This window comes from Megascapheus bottae, chromosome 9 (assembly GCF_031878675.1).
Source record: "Megascapheus bottae isolate mThoBot1 chromosome 9, mThoBot2.hap1, whole genome shotgun sequence".
NCBI lineage: Eukaryota > Metazoa > Chordata > Mammalia > Rodentia > Geomyidae > Megascapheus > Megascapheus bottae.
This window is the reverse complement of record NC_143517.1, coordinates 34,364,987-34,381,269: the sequence shown is the minus strand read 5'-3', so window position 1 is coordinate 34,381,269 and position 16,283 is coordinate 34,364,987. Positions and strand designations below refer to the sequence as shown.

Here is a 16,283-nt window from a genome sequence, read left to right as displayed (position 1 = left end):
CTCCAAAAAAAAAAAAAAGAGCTGGAAATGGCATTCTGGCTCAAGTGGTAGCGTGCCCAGCTTGAGCACAAAGAGGCTCAGGGCAGAGTGGGGGCCCTGAGTTCAAGCCTCAGGACCAGAAAAAAAAAACAAATAAAAATATTTTATTTTCTTAACAAGACTATTCCATGTGCTCAATGATAAATAGACTCCATCATGGTGATAGAGGTCATGAATACAACAGCTTCTAAGATCATTTATGGTGGGGATGGCCTGCATGAAAGTGGGGAAATGGAAGGGAGAAGTCTATGAAGAAGGTAGATTTGATGGTGGGTATGAGAAAGGAAGAGACACGAGTGTAGTGTTTTACATATACATAGCAGAATATCATTGACTAAGTTAATCTTAGTCCTTTTTGACATGATTCTTCCTTCTGGACTTGGGTTTGTTTTTGATATCACCATGTATCTGGAGATTTCTGTGGATGGATGGTCTGTTTTATTTGCTTCCAAGGTGTGTGAATTTGCCAATTACTTAAAAATATCACCTGAATTTTCCCCTCTGGGCCTGAGCCCTGTCCTTGGACTTTCTCAAGGCTAGAGCTCTACCACTTGAGCCATAGCACCACTTCCGGCTTTTTCTAAGTATGTGGTACCAAGGAATCGAACCCGGGTCTTCGTGCATGCTAGGCAAGCACTGTACCACTAGGCCAAACTCCCGGCCCCTCTGCTCCCTTCTTATAGCTATCTGCATGGCTGGGTGATCTGATCACTTCCCTGCCTTGTGTAATACTCTTTTTACTTCCCAATACTTCTACTTCTGATTAGATATAATGTACCTTTCCATCAGTGTCTACAGCCTCTGTCCCCATTAAGGTAACTGAACTACTCAGAAGTCACTGGCTGTGTGGGTAAATACTAACTTTACCATTTTTATTCATTCCCTCATTCATTTAACCATCTTCCTCAAATGCCTAGTATTATATGTGCTCTTTAAGGCACAGTTTCATAAATCAGACAGAAATATCTGTGTTCATGAAGCTGATATTCAGAAAGATAGATGTTCCATGTAGAGCTGGATGAATGTGGCAGAATAATGCAGGAAGACGTCCTTTTGCTGCCCCTAATAGAAGTGACCACATACTCTTTGAAGCTATTCTTCCTATTATAGCCATAACTTTGCCTAGCTTCCTCCTGAGCTGCAGTTCACATTTCTTATATACAGACATGCTTCACATGACCATCTCTGACATCTCCTACTGCCCCATTCTAGAACTGAGGGTTCGCCTTATTTTCCTTAGCACGGAGTGCCTGATGCTTATTAACAACCTGAGTGAAGAATGACTTATGGATTTCCCTTTCTGAGAGCTAAGAGCTTTCTTATCTAAGCTTACAGATTGAGAACTCTTATTTTTTCCCCAATATTGTACACATAGAATTAAAATGTGTACATATAAATCATCTGAAAGGTCTGAATGCCAATGGATGATGCTGACTCTCCTCTATCCTCTGCATCATCCCTAGTAGATCCTCAGCCACCACAAAACCTTCATTTGTAGGGTAGCATCCCTCCTTCCACCCCAGTGCAATATTCTTAAGTAGCCCTATTCTTTTGCAGTGACAAAGTGAGTTTTCTAAGATAATATCCCTCAGTCACAGCTGTGGCACATTTGAACACTTGAAGGTGGCTCATGTGATTGAAGAACTATATTTTAAGTTTTATTTAATTTCAATTAAAATTTAAATAGTCAGATGACTGGTAGCTACGGTGCTAATGTATAGTTCTAGTGTGTCCCTGGCCCTGAGATTTACCACCAACTGGATGTGCTCTGTATTATACTTTTTAGATCATGAATGCTTTTAGATCATCCAGCTTTAGATGATAAGGAACCTCGAGTAGGACAAGAATAGTTCTGGCTTTAAAACTTCAGTTTCTTTCTTGTACCAGGGGAAGATTTATAGGACTCTTTCTTCGTGAGTGTTGAAGTGAGGTACACATTCCCTACATTTAGCATCGGGTCTAACCCTGATGTTTCCTGACTTATCCTGTGAGAGTTTGTGTTTTCGTTTGCAAGAATGAGATACTGTCATTGTAAAACAGAGAAAAAGAAAAAAAATAAGGATAACTCATGGTCCTACTGTCTATAGACAGCAACTGAGAAAATTATGGAATATGGAAGATGGTATGATTATTGGTTCATAAAAACACCCTTCTCTTTGTTTTGAGTGTGTATATCTCCAAGCACACTGACACTGTTGTGAAGAAAACAACTTTACAAGATTGTAGATCAAATGTGCATAAATGGCTTTCAAACAGCTGTTTATTTCCAACACACTCAAGTATCTTAGTAAATGTTTTGTGAACTAAGAGGTCGTTAAAACCTGGCAAATTTAGTAATACACATCTTTTTTTCTAGATTTGTCTTTGGTGGCTATGTGTGTTTTAGAACAGAAAGTTTATGTTTAGAACTCTTTTCAGATGTTGGAAATAAAAGCTATCTGGATGATTTTTATCAAGTTAAAACAGTCACCTTTCTTGAAAGGCCTAACCTCAAAATTACGATAGACATGTTTTATGACATTATATTTGTATACCTTTACTTAATATATCAAATTGGAACTGCATACTATGGCTTATGCCTGTAACTCCAGCACTCAGGAGGCTGAGGCAGCAGCATCACAACTTAAAGGGCTGTCTGGACTGCAAAGTAAGTCCATGGTTTAAAAAAAATATCAACTGAATACTTCCTGTGTTTCCAACTCTGTGATGTGTACTAGAAATAGACATGATAAGACATGAGGTGAGTTTGTTCCAAACTACATTGTAGTTACTTGTTGAGTTCAACTAAATTTTCTGTCTTTATTATTTTCCCAAATTACAGATATTCCCTGACTCACAATTATGTCTGACTTAAGATTTTAAATTTAAAATTAGCTCTGTTTTGGGATATTACTATCTATATCTCAGTATCTATTTTGTCAGAGGGGTTCGCATCACCATGATCTTGAGAGTAAACCATTGATATTCTATAGTGTGCTGTGTGGCTAAGCTGGGGTGGTTGGTAGGTAGGTTATTGAATGCATTTTCTTTTAGTGGCAATGTATTGGCTTTCAGAGCCTAGTATTTTCTAGGAAGGTACTCTGCCACTTGAACCACTCCGTTACTCCCTTTATGTGTTGGCAGTTTTTGAGATTGTATCTCTCTCTTTTTCTTTTAAATTTATTTTAAGTTTTGCTGATCCTGGGGCTTGAACTTAGGACTTGTGCGCTGCCCCTGAGCCTCTTTGTGTTGAAGGCTAGCGCTCTTCCACTTGAGCAACAGGGCCACTTCCTGCTTTTTCTGAGTCGTTTATTAAAGATAAGAGTCTCACAGACCTTTCTGCCCAGGCTGGCTTCAAATCATGACCATCAGATCTCAGCCTCCTGAGTAGCCAGCATTACAGGTGTGAGCCACCAGTGTCCGGCTCTAAGATCTCCTTTTATGCCTGGATTCTCCTGGTCTGCCATCTTTCTATTTGTGCTTTCTCATACTTCTGGGATGATAGGCATGTGCCACTGCACTACCCATTTGTCCAAATGCGATCTTGTAAACTTTTATTGCCTGGCTGGCTTCAAACTAAGAATCTCAATCTACACCTTCTGAATAGCTAGGATTAGAGGATTGAGCCACTGCACCTGGCTAAATGCATTTTTTTATTTATGCGATTTTCAATTTAGAATGGTTTTACTGGGAAGTAATCCTCATCATAAGATGAAGGGCTTCTGTGCCTACAATTCCATTCTCTTTGTATAGATTTATGTGCTAGGGATGCTATGTGTTTGTCTTCGGTCACAAAGTTAAGCTGGACTGGTTATAATATAGTAAGTGGGTGTTTAAAAGCCATGTAACCATTCTCCTAAATGCCATGGTTATACATATTTATTGACTACCCTCCTAAGGAAGAATTTTTTAAAAAATACTGCTTTCAAGTTGCTTTCTATTTTCACTGTTTGGAATGTATAATGCATACCTACATATCTTTATCTACATATGTGTGTATGTATTCATGCATGTATGTTTGTACATATCTGTCTGTATGTCTAGCTATTTCTCCATCATCTATCACATCATACAACTAGACTTTGGATTTGATACATGACTTCCATGTCTGAACTCTGCCATCTTTTCTAGTGAGATGAAATCAAAATTCTATACTCAGTGTCATGCTTTATCTTCTTTTCCTATTTTCCTTTTTATAGTCTCTAGGATCCACATTGACCTAATTCTCTTTAGTAAATCTTTTACACATCTTCTAATATGACTAGCTCTGGACTAATTACTAATTTTCAATACATTTCTCATAATTGGTAACACCTCTGAGAATTCTATTATAATACACAAAGCAAACTCTAATAGAATAATATATGACTCCCACCCAAATGGAACTTTAGCAAGGACAAGGTAGTATACTTAGTTTTGTCACTAGGCCCCGGGAGTTTGGCCTAGTGGTAGAGTGCTTGCCTAGCATGCACGAAGACCTGGGTTTGATTCCTTGGTACCACATACATAGAAAAAAAGCTGGAAGTGGTGCTGAGGCTCAACTGGTAGAGCTCTAACCTTGAGAATGTCCAAGGAGAGTGCTCAGGCCCTGAGCACAAGCCCAGGACTGGCATTAAAACAAAAAACAACACTTGAGCTAACTTAAAGTAAAATAAGCACCAAGGTAGGTTACACCTTATTTTTTGTTTTAATTAAGAAATAGAAAACACACTATCATAATAAACTGAATAATATATTTATATATTGTACACACTCTTCCATGCTCTACCATTTTTGGTATGCATAGGTTTTATAGTTAGATATCAAATGCGAGAAATATACTTTGTATAGAGAAGATAAGTCTAATTTAGAGGTTATGTGAATTATTAGGATAAAAGTAAAGTTGGCTCTTTTGGATCATACTGACCTTACTTAGCTGACTAAAGAGATTGTTTTTCTCTCCTTCTCCTTCCCTTTCTTTCTTCCCCTTTCCCTTTTTCCTTCCTTCCTTCCTTTCTTCCTTCCTTCCTTCCTTCCTTCCTTCCTTCCTTCCTTCCTTCTTTCCTTCCCTCCTTCCTTCTTTCCTTCCCTCCTTCCTTCCTTCTTTCCTTTCTTTTTTATTTTCCTTCTATTCCCACTTGTCTTTCTACATCCTTTTCCCCTTCTCCCCCTTTTTCCTCTCCTTCCTCCGTTTTTCTAATCATTTTGTGTCACTCTTTCAATGTCAGATTTCCCCTCCAGCAACTAAAAAATAGAAGTTATGTACCAGAAAAGTATAAGATACAGTATAACTTAATATTGGTTTTACCATATCCTCTAATTTGAAATGGAGTGAAATGCTTCTGTGGTTAAATCATAGCTCTTATGCTGTTTGCTATAAAAGTTTCAAGAATATATATTTCAGAAATTTTTTTTCAATAATCCAAAACAAATGCAATGGAGTTCAACATACTTGAGACATATTTTCTGAATTTATCTTAAGTCTCTGTGTTTCAGAGGGTGTGTGTGTGTGTGTGTGTGTGTGTGTGTGTGTGTGTATGTGTGTGTGTGTGTGTATTAGGCCTGGCCTATTGTTTTTCCATGTATTTCCATCCTGTATTGATTGCACTGAGCAGCACAGAATACATATGTTGCACATTGTAGGACCTCTGTGTTGGAACTCCATCTGATCAGACAGTTGAAAGACCACCATCACAGAAATTTGACTGGTTCAGAATCCTAAATTTGTACACATACACATATATCTGGCCAGAATATATCTACTCCTGTTTGAAATAACAGTTTGATTTTGCATTGATTAGTGGTTACCTCTAAAATATTGATGAACTCCGTAAGGATTAAGAAATATCACCTATTTACATTGATGATGATGTTCTGGTTAAGCAGCAAATATCTGATTAAATGCAAATGTGAGCCTACTTTATGAATCAAATTTATGACTATATTAAATTTGTTCTAAAATCAGGACAATATGATACAAATTATTAAAAAAGAAAGAGGAATACCTATAAGGTATATCTTTAAGTTTAGGAATTCTCCTAAACTATATAAAGGCAGAGAGCCCATGAGGGCTCTGCTTTGGTTACTGGTAAAGCAATCATTTGATAGGTCTTCATTCTTTTTTCTCACTGCTTCGTCTTTTCTCCTCATTTCTTTTTCCTCCCATTACTTTACTTATTTTTTTTTCATGACTTCCCCTCCTCCTTCCCCCTCTGCTCTTCCTTTCTCTGTCTGTGCAACCACGTGCTTGGAGTCTGTGTATCTGGACTGCCTTTGCTCACAGCTCCCCATGAGTGTTAGCAGAATGAAAGCCAGATGGACCAGCAGTTCCCACTGTTATCTCCCAGCCGACTCTGGCAAGTCTCCCTCTTTGCCTCCTTTCTTGGCATGACAGAAATATTTGCCTTTATTTAGGGAGACTTGTATTTGCTGCTGTACCTCTTCCCTCAGCTGCAACATAAGCGGAAAGCTATTTATTCTCTGTTGCTGAGGTTGGTTGAGGTGAGTAGAATGGGCAAGGAATTGATTGAAGAAGCATTTTTTAATCCTGTCTCACTTCTATATGTTTCTAGAATAAGTGACTTTCTGAGGTTGGTTTTAAAATATTCCGGGATCTCAGCATAAAAACAAGGCTTTTAACAATAAGACAAAGTTAGAAAAGTCATGTGTGTGTGCTATCATGACATCAGCACATGCCTTTCTACCACCTGGAGGAGGTTCAGTGATTTCTCAGGCAGCAGTAGAGATGAAGAAATAGAAACCCTGCTATTGTTGTGTAGATCCCCATGCAGAATGCACCCATGTGATGATCATTTCTATTCACTTATTAACATTTTCCTTGTAGGGTTTCAACAGCATTATTAATTTTAGATGTTCTCTTTTATTGCCATCAAGTTTTGGGGAATTGAATGGAGGTGAAATAGGCCTGGAATTGTGATATTAGTAATTTGAGCTGTAATTTTTAATAACTGATATCTATTGGAGCATATTAATTGGATAAAATAAGATTTTGCATGTGGTATTTTCACACCCTAATGGAACTGACTTTGTGCATATACCTGTCCTCTGTAATACTTTTTAACACCCTCCCCAACCCCACCTTTAACTTTCTTACAAATGTTTCCGAGCTTTATTAGCACTTTTTCATTTATACATATAATGTAATTTACACCATATTTTCCCCTAAATATTCTTCCCCATCTTACCTTCCACTAGTCTCTCCTTATACTCCCTTATTCAACTTCATATCTTTAAAAAGTAATTGGTTTATAAGTAATTTTAAGAGTTTCTCATTATGATTATGAAAATACCTAAATGGCTTATTCTTCCTAGTCTGATGTTTTACTTTTCTGAAAGTTCAAGTGTGAAATGCTTCAAAATACTGTGTGTGTGTGTGGTGGGTGTATCTGTATCTGTATCTGTGTCTGTGTCTGTGTCTGTGTCCATGTGTTTGTAGACAACCAGCAGGTTTAAAAAAAATCAAACAAAAACTCAATTCATTTTCACCAGAAATCTATTTCTTTGATAAGCAAATTAGACTTTGAAAAATCAGTTTGAAGTTTGAAGGGAAATGTATACTTTGGGGAAAACAATTCTGAATCACAAATATTCATTATTGGATAATCAATTCATTTCTCCTTATATGTGTTATACTTTAAAAATGAATGTCTTTAGTTATAATTAGTCCTCAGTTTGGGTCTTTACATTCTAACTCTATCCAAAATTATTATTATTATTGTTCTGAGGGTTTTAGAAGAATGGATTATAAATCCACATACCCTAAGTAAATAATGAATTAACTTCATTGTGAAATCTATACATTAATGGGCTAATTTTTAAAGCATTATAGGTATAGTCAAAAGAAAAGCTATGTCTAGGAAACATAACTTGTCTAATATGATAGACCAGAAAAGTAAGCATGAGAATGGGATGGCAGGTGTTGTAGAAATTCATTGCGGATTCCTGCCAGTGTCTCACCTGCATAACAGACTTGGGCTTCTGTTATTTCTGAACTGTCATGAGGGGTTCATTATCATCCTTCTCCCTTGTCTATTTTCTTCCTCTTGCTAACATTGGCTTCTGTTCTGAGTGAAATTGTGCTGTTGCATATAACACTACCAAGGTAGCATCTGCCCCAGCCAGAAATAACAATAGAATATAATATAGCCTAGTTACAAATGAGATCTTTCCATCTGTGCTACACCTTCTCAAGTGGGCTTGGGGTGACACAAGCATGCTTTAAACTGCCGTAGATAAGCCTTTTTTATCGATAGAAGATGTTGAATTTCTTCTGTTCACTTGCTTCTTAAAAAGATAAACCTCACTTGAAATGCAGGGGTGTTTAGGGAGTGACATAACCTCTTCCTGGTGGCATCCTCCAGATCGTACTGAGAAACACTCCACAATGCCAGACTCACCTGTGGATGTGAAGACGCAATCCAGGCTGACTCCTCCAACTATGCCACCTCCCCCCACCACTCAAGGAGCTCCACGAACCAGCTCATTCACGCCAACCACATGTAAGTGTTCTACTTCTGGATATCCTCTTTTGGTATTGAAGTTGCAATTAAGATTGATGTTTTTTCTTTCTTTTCCACATAAAAATTCAAAGGAAAAGAAGATCCAGTATCAATGTATTATTCCTCAATAAAGCAAAACAAAAATCATTAGACTATCCAGGGAGTGTGTTTTAAGGACAAAGTATATCATATCTTGTGTCTTATTGGTCAGACAGTCAATATTTGTGTGCCTTTGTATCATTTTTTAAAAGTTATGGCCTGTTTTGATTTTAGGAATGAAGAATAGTGTATTTGGTCTGTAATTCTCCTTGTTACCTCTATAACTTCTTCCTCTTCTTCTTCCTGCTCCTTCTCCTCTCCTCCTCCTTCTTCTTCTATTTTTTTTTTTTTGTGTGCCACTAATAGGAATTGGACCCAGGACTTCATGTTCATTGAGATTGTTTGTTATGGCTGATGTTTTCCCTCTTGAGCCTGGCTTTTGCTTGTTCACTGGAGACAGTGTCTTACAGCCTTTTCTACCATAGTTAGCTTTGAATCACCATCGTAGCTAGGATTACAGGTGTCAGCCATCTGTGTTCAGCTACCTCTAAGACTTTTGATTCATTATAATGGAAAAACTCTTCAGTTTGTTCACTTTGACTTAGATCATGAAAGTCTGCCACAGTTATTTCAAGATTACTTTGCTTGTTGCAGTTGATTAAAAATAATGTCCAAACACCTAATTTCCTTCAATTAAAGAGACCATTGCTCTATGAACCAGTTTCATAAGCTTTCTGAAATTGGTAACACAGCCTTTTCTGTGAACCCATCGGTCTTTTATCAAACCTGTATTTTGTTGCCATTCGGCTCCAGTCCTATGCTATCAGTCACTGGAGTCTATTGCTTTCTGTGCCATCTAAGGGAAGGGCAGATTACTGTGACAGAAGAGCAATGCCCTGCTCTTTGCTGTGGACTCAAGTAGAAGCCATGGGTGCCGCTTTATTTTAATCTTACAGTTCTGATTAAAATTGTCATCAAGGATTAGTGAAGTGAATAAATGTTATGTATTGTAGATAACAGTATCTATAGATCTTGTGCTATGGGATCCAAATGAAAAGAACTAAACAGGCAAAAGTAGATTCATAGGACCATAAGGGAACAGTAAAGTACTCAGCTGAGGCCATTTATGCACTGTTGTCCTGCCATTTAAAAGACCTTTGCAATATGGAAGGAGCAGAAGACTGTGACATGCCAAGCTGGAATCCTGTCATTTAATATTTGGCTTCTTGCTACCCAAAGTCACAATGATAGGCATATGTCTCCTGTGTGGTGGCCTGGCTTGCTATCATTTCTTGATAGCTTCATTGGTATTCATTTGGGATAGGGGAACCATTTTATTATTTTGAAATAAAATTTTAATCATAGCAAGATTATTACAATTTATTCCACCTATTCTAGAGAGTCTAAAATATAAAAAGATATAGATTAGTCAAAAATAATCCACTAAACATAATAAAACCATTATTTCCTTTAATGAGAAATAGGCCAAGTTTTCTAGCCTAGGTCTTACTGTAAAATTTAATATATATATATATTTTGGGGGGGGGTCATGGGGCTTAAACAAGGCCTGGGTGCTGTCTCTGAGCCCCTCAGCTCAAGGCTACTACGCTACTCCTGGAGCCAAGCCTCACTTCCTATTTTCTAGAGGTTAATTGGAGATAAGAGTCTTAGGTCCTCTGTGCCCAGGCTGGCTTTGAACCTTGATCCTCAGATTTCAGCCTCCTGAGTAGCTAGGATTACAGGCGTGAGCCACCACACCCAGCTAAGTTTAATAAATTTCATCGGAAATCAATTTATGACCAGCTCCATGATCCTGGTTGAATTGAAATGTCTTCTTGCAAAATACCAAATTCATTTTGGCTTTTTATGTAAAATTTGCCTTCTCTACCTCAGTGGTTAAGGAATTCAAGAGGGAGAAAATAGCCTTCTAATTGGGTGGTATAAGGTTAAAACTTGAAAGTACTATTTGTATAAACACAGCTGTCAGTTGTGTGTACAAAACATGATTAAAAATGTTCAGTGATAAATTTAGTCTCCACCAAATGTACACTCTCTGGAGGGGGAGCGGTTTAGGGAGAAGGCCTGTGACATTGATGCAAGTCTGTAACAAAAGGCAGACATCCAGAGCTGTTTATCTTAGGTCTGAGACCTTTCAGGTAGTTGGCATAGTGTGTTCCCAGGAGGTGGGGCTACCCCTGTGCTATAGCACTGGCCACTACTCTTAGCTTCTGTGTATCTTGCTCTTCCTCACCATGTGGTATAGCCAGGTTTAGGGGCAGAGAACCCAAGTTTTATGGTCCTATGAAGTTCAAGCATGACACAAAGTCTCAGCTTCTTTTTTTTTTTTTACATTGCTCTGCTGCTGGATTTCAAGTGAAAGAAAGTAAGTGATGTTTTTGTGTATGTTCTCTATGTTTATGTATTTGTTTTTCTCTTGGTTTTTGTACCTTGACAGTAACTAATGGCACCAGCCATTCCCCTACAGCCTTGAATGGCGCCCCTTCACCACCCAATGGCTTTAGCAATGGGCCCTCCTCTTCCTCCTCCTCTTCTCTGGCTAATCAACAGCTGCCCCCAGCCTGTGGTGCCAGGCAACTCAGCAAACTGAAGCGATTCCTTACAACCCTGCAGCAGTTTGGGAATGACATTTCACCAGAGATTGGAGAAAGAGTCCGCACCCTCGTACTAGGACTTGTGGTAAGTAAATGGATGTAGAAATCAACCCTGTTGTCCAGAGTAAGGAAGTGTGTGTGTGTGTGTGTGTGTGTGTGTGTGTGTGTGTGTGTGTGTGTGCTGTGTGTGTTTGGGGTGGGATTAAAAAATACAGACTCTAGCCTCAGCAATTTTGCTGCAATAGTTTCTATATACAGAGATTGTGCTACTCTGACTAATTCTACAGCAACAAGTCTGCTTTGTGTTTTGACCTCCACCATTGTTTTGCTCTTAGATTAATAAAAAAATATAGCTTCTTATATTGTCATTTTGGCCATAAATATTTTCATGTCATGGACATACACATGTATGCACACATGTGTATTTGTGTACAGTTATGTACACATATATACATATACATTATATACATTTTTGTATTGTGCATATACATGGCCAAATCTTTTTTTTTATATTTTTTATTGTAATTAATAAAAGGGTTACATGATATTTGCCAGATAGAAGGTGCATTAATTCACATACATTGATACCCTTTCACATGTCTTGGTACCCATTACCCTCCCCACCACCCACCACCCACCCCCCGTCTTGGTTTTCCCCCCTTCCCTATCAAATTTCAAATAACCAAATACAAATATATTCAATATATCAGATAACAAAGTTAGATACTGTAACAATATGAGATACCCAAGGGACAGCAAAGGAGATGAGAGATAACATAGTACATTAAGGACAACAATCATTCCTTATATGGCTTTTGTTTTAATATCCTGGAGGTCCTTTCAATTAGCTTCATACTATATATGGCCAAATCTTTGTACACATATATGTATGTATGTACATTTGTATATTTGTGTTTCAGTTAATTTACTCTCTATGGTTAATGTTTTCAACAATAACAGGGTTGGGTTAGGTTGCTGACTCACTAAAATCTAACTGGGTACTCACTTTAAAGAAGTTTTGAAGGATTTCTACTGTCAACAGACTTTAACTGAAGAATTCATAAATTCACACATTTAAAATTTACCATTTTAACCATGCTTTGAACCTCAATGAATGAGAGAAATCATTCTTGCTTTTATTTTCAGTTCTTTAAAGATTTTTTTTACCACAAGTTAGCAGTGCTAGAAAGATTTCATTGTGAATTTTAATAGGTGTGTGCCAAGTTGTTCAATAAGAGTCCTTTACTTCATCTCTCTCTCCTTCATTCCTCTTCTTTCCCTCTTAAAATAATTTCAGCAGATTTCATTGTTCCATTTTCACACATGTGTGCAAAGTATTTTTTACCTTCCTACCACTTTCTACTTTCACTGACCTTTGTCCATCATAGCATTTAACTTTCTGGTGATTCATTTTATTTTTCCATTTCTTATTCTTTTTTTTGTGTGTGTGTCATGGGGCTTGAACTCTGGGCCTGGGCATTGTCCCTGAGCTCTTCAGCTCAAAGCAACCACCCTACCCCTGGAGCCACAGCCCCATTTCCCCTTTTCTAGTGATTTGTTGTAGATAAGAGTCTCAAGCTAGCCTGGGCTAGCTTTGAACCGTGATCCTCACATCTCAGCCTCCGGAGTAGCTAGGATTATAGGTATGAACCACTGGGCCCAACTTATTTTTCCATCTTTTATTGTATATTAATTCTACATGGTAATTCACATGTGCATATATTATAATGTGGTTAGGGCACCTTTTCTGTTGACTTGTCTTTCCCCATCCATCTTCATCCTCTTAAACTGTATCATTCACAGACATTCAATGACACTTGTACTGAAAAGGTGTCACCACTCTCCATCCTCAAAGCTTTCTTGTTACCTCACATTGAAACTCTACCTATAGGATTAGAACTCCTCACCACTCTTCAATCTAATGCTTGGTAACAACTAATGTTTTGGAAACCAAATTGTAAGTCATTGACTTGAAAACAATGATTGGTTTTGGCATATTTTGGTGCATTCATTCTGTGCGTTATTATTGCAACAGAGTGTGATAAGAACATTATACTCTTTTCTTTTTCTCTAAGTGACTATTCCATTTATTGTGATTTTTTTTTCTACCTAAGTGGAGAATTCTCGAGTGCTTAGGAAGGCTATTTTCCCTTCTGCAGCTGAGTCACAGAGGAATGATGAGTCATCCATTCAGTCCTTTCATCCAGGTTTCTGATGGAGCTGAGATTTGGATGATGGGCTGAGGTTTCCTTACATGGACTCATCTGAGGCAAAGCAGTACCAGAAGATGCACTTCCCACCACTATCTCCTTCATGTGACAGATTTTTTTATTTTTTGTCAATTGTAAGCCTTAAACTCTGGCCTGGGCACTGTCTCAGTGCTTTTTGGCTCAAGGCTAGTCACTCTAGTACTTAAGACACAGTTCCGCTTCAAACATTTTGGTGGTTAGTTGGAGATAAGTGTCTCATGGACTTTCCTGCTCTGCTTGGCTTCAAACTGCAATTCTCAGATCTCAGCCTAATAAATAGCTGAGATAATAGTTGTGCATCACTTTTGGTACTTATCTTTTCCTTTTAATGGAATCTTGAGTTTTGTACAATAAGACTTTTAACATGTGAATAAGTTAAAGAACAACAATAACTAGATCAAGTACATGGTGAAGTTACAAGTAAAATTAACTTCTTCTTTTTTTTTTTTTTTTGCCAGTCCTGGTCTTAAGCTTAGGGCCTGAGCACTGTCCTTGGATTTTTCTCAAGGCTAGAGCTCTACCACTTGTGCCTCAGTACCACTTACGGCTTTTTCTAAGTATGTGGCACCAAGGAATCGAACCCGGGTCTTCGTGCATGCTAGGCAAGCACTCTACTACTAGGCCAAACTCCCGGCCCGTAAAATTAACTTTTTTAAAGTTGAAGAATAAATTTGTATGTTCTTTATTGAAAGTGGTGCTATAAAATAGTAAGACTATAAAAAAGTGGTACTATGAATTAAGTTGGGTAGATTTTAGTACATATTGAGTACTTGTTGGGTACATTTTAGTACAGTTGAATGAAATAGTCCTTTTCTTTTGCAAGCTAGCCTTGAACTTGTGATCCCCCTACCTTACTCTCTTGAGTTCTGGGATTACAAGTATGAATCAATGGGCCTGGCTTCAATAAAATACTTTTTGAAGCATTTGTTTAACTAAAAACATTAACTTAGAGGAAGTCATTACTTAATTAATGATGTCTTATATATGATAGGCTGTGAATATTTGTGAAAAAATGGATAAGTATGGAACATTTTTTTAAGTATTTGGCTAATTCTTGAGTCTATTCTTTGTAAAAGTGATTTTTACATACACACTTTACACATGGGAGAAACTGAGGTATAGAGATGTTGAGTAAAATATATGAGGTCCCCCAACTGGTGGTAACACGGGTGTGCCAAGTTGTATTAAAACATATCATGCTGTCATGCAGATGTCAAAATGTACTGTCCTAGAAAGGCACAATGCCTATTTGGATCTGATAAATACTATTTATCGAAATGTACTCCAAGAAATGGAAAGAAGAAAAAAATCTTTTGTTTATGATGTTTTTGTTTTCTTTTTTCATATATTTTTATCGTAATTAATAGAAGGGTTACATTATATTCTCCAGATAGAAGGTGCATTAATTCACATACATTGATACCCTTTCTCATGTCTTGGTCCCCATTTCCCTCACCCCCACCCCTCATCTTGTTTTCCCCCTTCCCTATCCAATTTCAAATAACCAAATACAATTGTTACAGTATCTCACTTTGTTATCTGATATATTGGATGTTTTTGTTTTCTATTTGTTTATCTGTCTTTGGGAGAGTAAGGGGAGGCACATAAATGGAGGGACAGTGAAAAATGCAGCAGTGGTATTCACTGTGAACAATTCAACTTGTGGAAGTGCGGGAGGGAGAATGGAAGAGAGCAAGGGAAGGGTTGACAATGTGTAAAGAAATGTATCACTACCTGACTTATGTAACTTTAACCCCTCTGTACATTACTTTTACAATAACTACTTTTTTTTGAAGTACTATCATTTACATTGAGGCATAGAAACAAAATTTGTGTGTGAAGGAATTGGCTCCTTGACCTGTGTTTTTACAGATAGAAAGCTCATATTTATCCACAGTTGCATCTGGGAAAGTTTGGGCAAAGGAAAATCTTTAAACTTAGTGCCCCGCACTTTCTCATGAAAAGAAATAAAATGGAACAAAAAAAATGGATATAACACTATTTTTAAAATGATGCTCAGTCACAAATACCTAAATTTTGTCAGTCGTGAAGTTAGTGAAAGGACTGAAGAGGTTCAAGGTGACATTATATTAAGGCTTCACCCTAGTGGCTAAAGAAATTGAGTCAAAATATGATGAAATTTTTCACAGCTTGTGCAGAACACTGTCTAATCGATATTAATCCAGAATGAGACTTGTTTATTGGTAGGAGTCATTAAGAAGTGAATGTGGTCGGGAATTTGGCCTAGTGGTTAAAGTGCTTGCCTAGCATGCATGAAGACCCGGGTTCGATTCCTCGGTACCACATGTAGGAAAAAACCAAAAGTGGTGCTGAGGCTCAAGTGGTAGAGCCTTGAGAAAGTCCAAGGACAGTGCTCAGGCCCTGAGCTCAAGCCCAGGACTGGCAAAAAAAAAAAAAAGAAGTGAATGTGGCTTATTTTTCTCAGTCTCTTTTGGGTAAAGCAGGAGGCCTTGCTTGTGGAATAGGGGATCTTTGAGAACAAGGGAGATTTTTCACCCTATTTGGAGCAGTGATTTAGAGGAAGTTGAAACCTTTCTCTTTCGCTTCATGATCATAGCCTGCTATCCAGGTTGGCTATTTCTCCTGAGCAAAAAGACACTTCATAGCAAAAGGAAAAATATAAGTCAGAGGAGAATGTTTTTACAGTGACATAATATGGGATGAATGGAGAAAGTCTTGACACTTGCTTTTGCCCTTCCATACACGTAAATGCATCCAAATGTGTTTATTTTTCATCATTTAACTTTAGAAGGTTGTTCATAATTGAAGAAAGTTTTCTGACCAAGTCTGCCAATGTCCATGTGCATTGTTCTCTAAGGGCCATATGTAGTGTCCTTTTTTTCTCA

General features: G+C 37.7%; 1 protein-coding gene across 2 annotated transcripts in view; it reads left to right on the top strand.

Moving 5' to 3' along the window:
- Positions 1-16,283, top strand: part of Runx1t1 (RUNX1 partner transcriptional co-repressor 1) — a 140,770-nt gene that overhangs the window by 67,297 nt on the left and 57,190 nt on the right. For both annotated transcript variants that reach the window (XM_090339053.1, XM_090339054.1), the window contains 2 exons: positions 8,379-8,516; positions 11,011-11,252. In XM_090339053.1, coding sequence (XP_090195179.1) covers positions 8,379-8,516; positions 11,011-11,252 — 380 coding nt within the window. The remainder of the gene's footprint in view (positions 1-8,378; positions 8,517-11,010; positions 11,253-16,283) is intronic.